The following is an 11,901-nucleotide window of genomic DNA, read 5'->3' as shown; positions in this document are numbered from 1 at the left end:
AACTCAATTAAATCTGTATGTGGGAGTATGTGTGGAAAAAAATCATATGTAACCCCCTTTGTAATCCTTAACATTTTCATAAGTAACTGTAATTTAATTACACATTTTTTCTTAGTAACTGTAACTGATTACAATTACTTTTATTTTGTAATTAAATTACGTAATTCCGTTACATGTAATTAGTTACTCCCCAACACTGCTTATCAGGCAATGACTTTGCAGGCAGCGTTTGCGCGCGAAGGCACCTCAAGAAACTGATTTCATACAGACTTCTGAGGCAGCATAATAGTTTAATGATCTACAACAAAATAGAGCGAGCTTTGGTGATAACTAAACGCATATTTAAGTACTTTAAGAAAAGGATACATATATGCTGCCTTCAAAAATCGACCAGAAAAAGGCATCTCATGCAGGAGACAGGAAGTGAAGCTGACTTGCCTTGATGCCCTCCTACCTTGAAATGCGTCCTCTGAAGGCAGCATTTTTCAGCTTTGGGACACAGCCCTTGTCTCCATTATTACAGTGCCAAAGCCCTACCATTACAAAATCCTTTATTGTATACTAATTAAATAGAAAGTATTTGTGAAATCTAAAGTTTAAAAGAGTAAGTATCACTTACCATTATGCATAACGTTAGACGTCACCAGCAGTAAAAAATAATCAAAATTCTCAAAATATTTCATTAATTCATAACAACAATCAAAAACATGATCAAAAATGTGCCAATTTTGAATTAAAAGAATCTTAAAAAAAAAAAAACTATTGCATTAAGCGACAAATGTAACTTAGGCATTGTTTCGTGAAGAGAAATGAAATGTGTGCGTGCTGCTGAGCGGAAGAGGAAATAGTTCCTGTCCTGCACAGCTATAGTGCATTTCTTCTCATTTCGACACTTGTGATGTGCAGTTATTTTCAAGCCAAACAATTATTTTAAAAACTACTTTGAAAGAAACATTTATAAACGATATAATTAAACGAGGATATATCCTGAAGGATTAACGTGTCAGAGTATTGCTATGTGAAGATCCTTCCGCCCGTCCCTGAAGACACGGGAACTCCTTACCAATAGAAGCGTGTCTGCCGCTTTAAAGCAACCTGCAAACTCCCTGCAGAGCCTCAAACAAGAGTTTGCTCTGGTAAAGCCTCGGTAGTTGAGCGTGTGGTCACTCAAAATGAAGGTTAAACTAAATTCAGATGTTGATTCGCAGACACAAAGTTGCTCCAACAGTGATGAGGAGGGAACAAACAGCCTCTGCGACAACCACTTTATCGTCGTCAAACTTGAAGATGAAGATCCAGAAACCGAGATGGACCTGAGTATATTTGCTCCTGTCGAGTCCTCGGAGTGTGAAGACGAAGATGAACTTTCAGACTCATCCGGCGCTTCTATCTGGAGAAAGAAGAGCATCAGAGAGCGAGGTTTGGTTTGTTTGACCTACATCTGATTCTTTAACATCTGTTATCGCTCGGTCTGTCTCCCTAATGATCAAAACTAGGTCGCTAAGTTACTCAAATATAAAGTTGTAAAGTAAAGATTGCTTTAACTTCACTTTCCCGAGCCATTTTCCAATAATCAACAAGTATTTTAGTGATTTTCAGTGGATCTGGGTAGTCAGTTCTCAAATTCACACAGGTGTAGTTCATCACATTAACTATGAGCATGATCCGCTAATGTTTGACGACTGCAAAGTGTCTTCAGTTTTTTGTTATATGTTTGTTTCATGTGTTGTAATGCAGTCATTTAAGTGTCCGTATATGGCCAAATTTGAGTCCATATATTTCCTTACTGATCATTCCCAAATTTCTATCTCAGATAACCAGGAGGATTCGGCGTCCCTTGAGAAAGTGGCTTCCAGCAGGAGTTTAAAAGGACGGCGAAAGAGCCGACAGACCTTTCTGGCTGAGCAGAGACACAATCAGAGTCTTGAGTGTAGTGCAGCAAACAGGGTATTGACCCACAGCCCCTCTCATCCTTCAAGTGTTGCAGTTAATAATTAAATAATTACTCAGATGCCCATATCAATACATTCTTGGAATGATTTTTTTTTTTTAATTGCATGCGCTTAGCTGAAACGGTAGAGCATGGTGCTAGATGTGTGCAATGCATGAACTGATAAAATGCATACATTAAATGCAATGTAAGTTGCTTTGGATAAAAGCATCTGTCAAATGCAGTATGTAAATTTATTCACTTTTATGCCATTTCAAACCCATGTTTTCTTCAGGTTAAATATGGTGCCTCAGTATGTGTCATGGCAGAGGTGATATCAAAATGGTTTTTTTGCATGTAGTGGGTCGGGTTGCTATGTTTTCATGGTTAAAACGTGATCATGATTGACTTGAGAAAGAAAAAATTCAGTCTGTTTCTCAAAAAAAAAAAAAAAAAAAAAGATTTCAGAAGAGCTGGAGTATTGCACATAAGCCCTATTCGGCAGGACTAGTTTTCTAGGAGGATGTAAGAGAAGTTTGTGTTTCACAGATGTACTTTGCAATTTGAATCACATCCGAATCTGCCAAGTCTGTGTTTTCGTCAGACAATCTCTGTAAAACAGAACAAATTGCCTCCTGTTTTTTTTATTTATTTTTTTTTTTTGGGCAATGTTAATCACCGTCCGAGATATCTACTTCCGTCCAGAAGTGAATGTGATTGTTGATATATTGTATCCCAATGCTTCTCATGCATTTTTTGACTAACCTGAGCTACCATTCGTGCACTCTGATGCATTTAACGATTTTTTTATATGGAATGCATCCAATGAAAAGTAATAATAAAGCTAAAGGGGTCATATAGAACAGTACAACCCAAATATTCAGATGTGTGCAGCGCATTTTGCGGAGGATGAGGACTGTTTCCTGAACCTGCAGAGTAGACTACAATGCTGTAGTATAGTCCTTCGTCGAATCCGCCGGCCGCGCCGTTCTCAAGCCCGCCTCCGCTCACTCAAGTGATGTTGTGTTTTGTTGTGAACAGTATGTGGAAAATAATGTGTGTTTTTAGCCTTAAACCGCATAAACACATTTCATTACACCAAATACACCAAATAATGTTCTTTTTAGCAACGTCATATGACCCCTTTAATTAAGGAGAGCCAAATCACACAAACTTGGCAATTTTAATATCGGCATCAGGTAAATGGGTGAATAGGGCTATAAACTACTTTATATAGTGCTCTTTTGTCAGTTTTTGTGTTTGGCAGTAGATATCATCACTCACTCTCATTGTATGGAAAAGAACAGTCCAGATACAATGCAAAAAAATCTCCTTTTGTATTTCACGGAAGAAAGTCATATGAGTTTGGAACAACATAAGGATGAGAAAACGTAATTGTATTTGCGTATTAGATAAACAATGTTGAGTTCAGTATGCATCCTCATTGCAGTCATGATCATTGCTTTCCAAAGGACATGAATGTAGGACTCCCGTCTGAGGATCACACATTTCACCGAGCTGTGCCACCGTCTGATTCAGCCAGAGGTCCTGCAGAGATGTCTGAACTGGACACGGCAATCAGCCCTTTAGCTGCCATGGAGCCTCCTGTATTTCCAAATGCACCAGTACAGGTTTGTCTCATAATAAGTGTTGAAGTTGACACTAGTCAATATTACCTCAATTCATATGTACCTGTTCTATGCATAAATGACACGGTTCTATGCATAAATGACACGGTTCACCATTCAGTTGTTGAAGAACAATTTCCATTTTCAGTGATGTCCTAATTATTTTCTAAACCAGAGCAAATCTGTTGTTGGGGAGGATCAGCAGAATATACTACTTGAGGTCCTGAACCATTGTAGGGTAAGAGCTTATGTCCTCAGCGTAACACATTCAGATGTCTGATCTAGAGGTCGACCCAGAGATTGTCTTACTATAGGGAGATGAGAGGGTCTGTATTACTTACTATTGGAGAAAGCGTAACGGCTAACTTGGATCACGTGTGCCTTAATAACCAATCACATTACAGCCTTGACGTCATTGAATTTCAGTCAGAGTTGTGCGACACTCAGTCGCCGTTTACGGATACCATAGGAATGAATGAGAAGTGCCGTAAGCTGAATCCCACCTGTCACAAAAAGTCAGTGACTTCTCTTATAAAACGGCATTTTTTTCAGTGTAAACTCTAAAAATAGTTCAATCCAAAACTATTGTTTAGTGTAAAACATGTTGGAGATTAGCTGATAGGCTGTTGATTCATTAACTGATAAGCCGTTTCCTCTAAAAAGCTGTTTATTCAGCGTAGTGAAGCCTCTCCTCCATTGACATCCATTAAAGAAAAAACGGCTTCTGGACTCCTTTCCCACGTACTGCCTAAGCGTTAGCTTTAGCCATTACGCTTTTTTGGCTAAAGGTTGCAGGCTTGCCTTCTAGTGGCTTTGGGTCGACCGATGTATCGGTTTTGCCGATTAATCGGCATGATAGTTGATTGCTGGAACTATCGGCAAAAATCCATGCCGATAGTTTTCCAGGTTGCGTCTGTTGCTGGAGTGGCTGAGAAGACTCCGCTGTCATTATATAGTAGAGAGCGGCCTCTAGAGGTGGAATCACTGACACCTCGTGCTGTTTGTTTTAAGGACAGCAGTATGTTTGCTGTCAAGGCTGAGAGGATGCGAACATTAGCAGCACCTAAAATGGTTAAAACCCTAGATATGTTTAGGTAGATGTCCTATTAGCGGCTGTTTCTATGGGCTGATATATGTAAGCTGTCTGCCATATTGGATTAATCAAAGCCGGTCCGTGAACACTCGAGAGCAAGATCCCTGTGTGTCTGCAACTGTTGTTATAGGCTACACATGCATGAATATCTACTGTATATCTGCAGTAGACTAAAGCAGATGCTTTTTTCTTAACTCTTTCCGCGGCAACATTTTTTTAAAAAGTTGCCAGCCACCACCAATGATTTTGAGGATTTTCACTAAAATTTGATGGCCTCCAGTATATTTTTGCTGTATGAATATTTGAATATGCAATACACCAAAATAAAGACCAGAGCCTCTACTTTTAAACAAAAACGTCACGTCATTTAAAGGGGAAGTTCACGCGTCAATGAGTAACAAAGGAATAAGTAGCTTTATAAGAATAAGTAACAGTTTTTTTATAGGTTTGACTGAAATAATAATGACATAGTGGACACTTTAAATCAACATTTCAAACAGCAAAAAAACAAACAAAAAAAACAGACAAAAAGTATTTTGTATCAATGCATTTTTCTAATTTTATTGATAAGCAATTTAGATTTTTAGACCCCTTAACCTACCCCCCAAACCTAAACTTACCCATTTTACAGCGAATATGCATTTTTATAATTTAATTAATACGCAATTTAGATTTGTAGACCCCTTAACCTACCCATATTTAAAGATGGCCATCTAGTTAGAGTGTGTTAATTTCAACATCTACTAATACATTTTTAAATTTTGAAGATCTGTTAACATTAGTTAATGAACTATGAACTAACTTTAATGATCAGTATTTATACTACGGGGCCGTTGAATGCTTGAATCTGATTGGCTGACGAACGTTCTAAGGTGTGCAATTGTTTTCAGGGAAACACGGCTAAAGTAGTTCCAGGCAGGTCTTGACCGCATTACATGTTCATATCACTTCGCCAAATGATTTCAGTTTTTTCAAAGGTCCTAACAACCTAAAACAGCAAAAGAACCAAAACCCACAATTACACTGACCAAGCAAATAAATATAGTAAACAGTAGGATAAAAACAACATTATTTCCATGTTTTTGCCACAAAATTAAGTTTTATTATGTACGGAAAGCACATACTCTATTTCTCCCGCTCTCTCTTTCTTACAGATGGACACACATACAGTACTGACACTCGCACACATGTGTTAGGTCTAAAATGATGTTTTGTAATTAGCAACGCAAAAACTATCGGTTGATTAATCAGTTTCGGCCAGTGTGGTTCATCCTAGCTATCGGTATCGGTAAAATCCACTATCTGTCGACCTCTAGTCTGATCAGAATCAAGGTCTTAGTAACATACCAGTTTAATGTAGTGAATTAAAATAGTAGCTGTTTTGGGATGATGGATGATTCCAGTGGTTTGTTTGCTGTTTGTCGACTTTCAGTTCCTGCATTCAGCAGTGCAGAGGCTTGAACAGAAGATTGACAGGCAGATGTCAAATGAGGTACTGACCTTTAAAGTCACTGATCCAGGGCTCAACAATAAGAATGACCCAGGGCCAGCTGACAGAACCGACACTTACCCAATTTATGCTGTCTGTTCAGTTTGCGCGTACATGTTAGAATGTTTTACAACTGTTGCCAAGTATGAACTCTTATAAAAAAAAAATTTTTTTTTAAGTTATTTGTTGTCAATTTATCTTGTGCATATCTTAATGTTTAACATTTTAAATAATTTGTTTTAGTTTAAAAATGTATTACATTTGAATTATTATGTTTACTGTGAAAATGTCACTAGTGCAAGTTCAGATCTGAACTACAAAACCAACTAGACCAGCAGAAAAAAAAATCTTATTGTTGACCCTAAGATCATTATTTTGCTGATGTGCTCAATGGCTGTTTTTCCATGTTTAATGTGAGATTTTTAAAAATATTATTCTCTTCTCTTAAAGTCGTCGTATGAAAGGAGCTCAGCGAAGCTGAAGAATGGTCCAAAGGTTTGTCCATAAACCATTTATCACTATTTATTGTTGATTACATTTTTAATCTCACCAAAACCAATTCTGGAGTTGATCAAGAGCTTAAAGATTATTCAGTGTGACTAAGAAAATAAAAAACATGATAGTTCAAGAAAGTGACTGGTGAGTGGCTAGAGGACAAAAGTAGACAATAGACTTCCTCCCAGTTCATTGTGCATTATGCATAACTCTCAGTACAGGTACAAGTCACAAAATCTGTGATCAGTTAATATTGTCTTTTCTCTCCTCTTGATCTTTGGGTTTTGTATTACTTTGAAGAGGACTTGTATAATATGGCCGAAAAGAGTTTTCCATCTGATCTGACACGCATCCTGTTTTCTAACAACTGTTGACGGTCATTTAGGACTTTTTAACTTAAGACTGTGTTTACGAGGTCACTTGCCTAAAACATGCATTTTGACATAATTTTGTGTCTTTTTGTCCGTTGAAGCGCAAAAGAAAAATGGATGCTGCTTTAATTGTGTTAAATATTTTTTTACGTGTTAAACTGAAAATAAATAAATAAATTAGCCGCACAATGGACATGTTAATTTTGACAGCCTCTGATCTGACACGCATCCTGTTTTCTAACAACTGTTGACGGTCATTTAGGACTTTTTAACTTAAGACTGTGTTTACGAGGTCACTTGCCTAAAACATGCATTTTGACATAATTTTGTGTCTTTTTGTCCACTGAAGCGCAAAAGAAAAATGGATGCTGCTTTAATTGTGTTAAATATTTTTTACGTGTTAAACTGAAAATAAATAAATAAATTAGCCGCACAATGGACATGTTAATTTTGACAGCCCTAGTGATAATGTGTCCCACATCTCTCAGAGAGGGATGCTGAAGACAGGCAGCTGTCCTGGTCTTTGTCCCAGCAGCTTGATCCACCAGTCCAGAGAAACCCACGCTGGATCCCTCCATGGAAACGAGGGCTGGACAGGGCAGACCTTCAGCAGGCTGACAACAGCAGCCTTCAGTCGGGCAAACCTCCTGGCGGTGGACGAGGCAGAGGCAGAGGACGCGGTCGCAGGGGGCGCAGCAGCAGATCCCAGCGTCAGTCTCAAACTCCTGATCCTGCTTCACTCGTGTCAAAGCCCAATGGAGATGAGATCCGCACTGCATCTACAGATGATCCACAGGTGTGCCAGGTAATGAAGAATGGCTCTCAGGCTAACACTGGCTCAAAGCGTCAGCAGAAAAGAAAGAAAACCTTGGCTCAGGTGGACGAGGAGAAAATTGAACTGGAGAAAATGCCCAACAATAAAGAGGCCACACTTGAAGTTCAGGTTGACAACAAAGGTAGGATATGGACAGTATGGTGTAAATATTTGGTCTTAAGATTGTCTGAGATGAAAGAATAAGCTTTTAAAAATGTTTCATGGCTACATTTTCAACTTCTTAGAAATGTAATCTAAGAAGTCATGGTGACATATGTTAAAAAATTCAATTTTTAACAAAAGTTTTGATTTACCTTTACTGATATAACCATCAGCGAAAATGTTAAAGTTGTGATGAAACTGTAGTATTGACAGATCTTTTCTATCATAGTGTGACGAACATGCAAGTTGAAAAAGAAAGAAAAAATTGTAGGGAAGCATTTGGTTCTGTCCATCAGTTGTTGATGGGATTTTGAGATCGAGGCATTGCACTCAACAAATGTGCTGGGATGGGGTTTAAGAGGACTAAATGATTTTATTAATATTTAAATTAAGTTTTATATATATATATATATATATATAAATACATACACCATTTGGAGACCTGAACTAATGTAGCCTTTAAGTGCACCTGGGAAACTCATTCAAGTCGGAAACGACATACAAGTAGCCTAAACAAATTATATTGTGAACAGTAAATCCAAATAACTCTTTAAGTTCCAAATGATGAAAAATATTCATTTCTATCACTTATTCTTCCATGATATCACAAGTAAATGTAAAGCAAACTGTGAAAGTTGATTGATAAACACCACATGACTATATTATATATTATTTATATTCTAGATCCGTGTTTCAAATTGGCACGCCCCCTCCAACGTCAGAACTCAGCAACTCGTGTATTTGTCAACTCAGTCATTCATGTGCTTGGGATTTGTAATTACATTTCTAACTCTAACTCTAATTTCTTCTAATTCTAACATTATCTTGCCATGTTGTGAAAAGGTTAAATAATAAATAAAAATCCTGCCAACTAACTGCTTCTTGTAAATCACACTATAAACTGACTCCAATTTGGATATGTAAATTTAAGGCAGAACTTTATGATACAATAATGTATGCCTCTCTGTCTTTTGACTTTAATGTATCAAAATATGTATGTATATATAAAAGTTAATTTTCAATAAATTTTATTATTATTGTGACAAGTATTTCACATTTTTATGTTTAATATTTTTAGTTGAAATACCAGTGTTTTATGACATGGATTAGTGAATTGCCTTTTTTTTTTTTTTTTCACACAGTAATGATCGGAAGCCCCTTGAGGAAGGTGTGGATCCTGCTGTCTGTGTACAAGGAGGTGTTTAAGGCGGTGGAGCCCCAGAAGGCTGTAGTGCCGGTGCTTCACGCTCTCTTCCCCATCAGCACTCTGTCCTGCAGTGCAGTCACAGGAAACCCTGCAAAAGGCATCCAGCAACTCGACCCCAACAAAATAGAAGCCCTTCGAGGTAAATACAGTCTCAAGTACACACGTTTGGGACTGAGGTGGATCTCTGGTCTTGTGCACAAAAAAGTGTTTAGTCATTGCTCCCCAAAAGGCTTTAATTGAGTGATTTTGTACACAGCAAGGCACTTACCTCTATGTCCAGTGAATGCTTTTTCATAATTGATGAATTAAAAATTCAGATTTTTTTATGCATTGATGCATAAACGTTTAAGAGAGAATTTGTGAATCAAATTTTTTCAGCCCAGTTTGGTCCCAGATTTGATTCGTGTGCCATTACCATTACTAAATGGCGTAAAAATGTTCATGGTTTTAAAACAAGTTTTTTTTTTTTTTTCCTGTGTACATTCAGAGTTTCTAGCTGAGATGTACCCACAGTTTGACGTCGGCGTGAGGGGTGTGTCGTGGGCACAGTGTCTTGGAGTGATAAACAACGTCACCAAAGACCTCAAGAAAAAAGCTGAAAAAACATCACATCTGCCAACAGAGGTGTGTCTACTAGTTTTCTGCTAGCACTTATTTCACCTGCAAAATATGATTTCTCCTTCGTTCAATAGTTGAAGGTGATTAAACCGTGCTACTGTGCTTTATTTCAGGTTTGTGACACAAGAAGTGATTGTTCATACTCCGGAGGATCTGACACTCGTACTCTGTGCAACATGACTTGTTAACCTAAACCTGTTTTATTCACTTCAGTCAATCATCTAAACTGATACAATGTTTGTAACTGAAGTACAAGTCCCTGTTTTGACAACGGCTGTCTTTTTTTCTCTCTCTTCTATAGCTGCTAAGTTTCAATGGAGAGAAAAGTTTTGGATACCTAATATATTAATTCTTTTGTTCTTAATAAATCCATATACTAACCATTTTTGTTTAAACATCTGTATATTAATGTACATTTTATATTGCCAAATTAAAGTCTTTTTTTTTTTCAGATTTCATGTTTAAAATAATAAATATCAAAGAAAGAACCAGTAAAAATCACAAATTAAATGAAATACTAATCACACATTCTAGAAAAACAACCAGTAACCGCTACTGACAGCATTTCTTGACACAAACAGTCACTGTGTACAAACACCTCTCCAAACGAAGATTTCACCTCTTTATCGAGCAGATATTCAGCACTAGCGTATCCCTCTCTTGATGCCCATCTTGCGCTCATATCGAAACTTGCGGATAGTGCTGTTTATAGCGCCTACACAAACCTTCCAGTCGCTTCCATCTTCCTCCAGCTTCGATCTTGTTGTGGTCGAGGGCCTGAATGCCGCGCCGTACACGTTACTGCACACCAGCACATCCTCTGGGAAGATGAACTTAATAAGGTATCGAGCGATGAGCTCAGGACGTGTTCGCAGATGTGCTGCAGACAAGGCAAACTCAGGAACCGAGATACACTGAAAAACAGACGAAAATAAGACTGAGTATAATAGCTGTGTGAGTACAATGTCAGTAAATACAGTTTCAGGACAGATCCAAAGAAGTAGGGCTGGGCGATACTGAATATTTACAACATATTTGCAATTATTTTGTCGATGATATCAAGTATTACTATTTTAGAGTGAAAAATATTTACATCTAACACTATATATGGTGTATGTCTACCTTCTCTCTAAAATGAAATGACGTTCATTTCAGCTGTGCATTTATTTAGCCATAAATTTTCCTGAAGACTGTCATCGTAAAATGTCTATTGACAAACATGCAATTTTAGTTTTTAAAAAGTCGTCAATTGAGCAAAATTCGAATTCGTGACCTCCTGACCTCAAAGTCCAGCCCTAATAGGAGCTGCATTTCATTCACAGATGTGATGTTTCAGTCGGCACTGACCGCTGTTAGATTCCCAGTCAGTGCGCATGCCGTGATCTTCTGTGGTGTGGCTCATCAGCGTTTCCTGCTGTTTCTGCTCCGTGTCGCTGTCAGACAGTTCAACATCAATCTCTGCAGCTGCTGCACATGAATCTGTCGTTCTGTTCTCAGGGCTCACTTTTTCCTTCACCTTCAGCTGTAAAGGAAACTTTTTAACTTGTGTTAACATTTTTAGGTTAAAATGTGTATTAGGGAAAGTGTTTGTTTTTATGTGCAGTAACTAGGGCTGGGTAAAAAATATCGATATTTTAATGTGGAGTGACCGATCGCTGTAGCGCCTCAGTTCAACAGACACGGCAGAGCGAGGCGCACGTGAACTGATCTCCTCCACATTAATACCAGCTTCAGCACAAAATAAACATGACTAAACATCTGAAAGTAAGTTAAAAGAAAGAGTACAACTTTACAACCCGTATCCTGTCTCAAGTGAGTATAATTACTGATTATATTCTTTTAATAATTTAAAAGATCAATTTAGTTTATAGGTAGGCCCATCGGTATCGATATCGACGATACTGGGCTTGAAAATATCGGTATCGGATCGAAAATAAAATAAGAGGTATCGCACATCCCTAGCCTTCACGAGACCAGAAACGCCGTGTAATCCGCCCCGTTTGAAAAGAGCCTGGTTGTTAGTCACGTTTAATGTCGACTTTTAACTTCACGGGACAATTGCAAAAGTTTGCACACGCAAAAACCCATTCAACA

At 37.9% G+C, this 11,901-nt stretch overlaps 1 protein-coding gene across 1 annotated transcript; it reads left to right on the top strand.

Annotated features, from left to right (window-relative positions):
- The first annotated feature begins 859 nt into the window (after positions 1-859).
- On the top strand, positions 860-10,237 carry LOC107748440 (uncharacterized). Its single transcript, XM_016563214.1, has 10 exons — positions 860-1,419; positions 1,814-1,947; positions 3,403-3,561; positions 3,734-3,796; positions 6,084-6,143; positions 6,591-6,635; positions 7,497-7,962; positions 9,125-9,328; positions 9,677-9,813; positions 9,921-10,237. Exons 1-10 carry the CDS (start codon positions 1,173-1,175, stop codon positions 9,993-9,995), a joined length of 1,590 nt encoding a protein of 529 aa, XP_016418700.1. The 5' UTR covers positions 860-1,172; the 3' UTR covers positions 9,996-10,237.
- The last annotated feature ends 1,664 nt before the right edge of the window (positions 10,238-11,901 follow it).

The sequence above is a fragment of the Sinocyclocheilus rhinocerous genome, unplaced genomic scaffold, assembly GCF_001515625.1.
Source record: "Sinocyclocheilus rhinocerous isolate Xijiao unplaced genomic scaffold, SAMN03320098_v1.1 scaffold2515, whole genome shotgun sequence".
Lineage (NCBI taxonomy): Eukaryota > Metazoa > Chordata > Actinopteri > Cypriniformes > Cyprinidae > Sinocyclocheilus > Sinocyclocheilus rhinocerous.
This window is presented reverse-complemented; position numbering and strand designations above follow the sequence as displayed.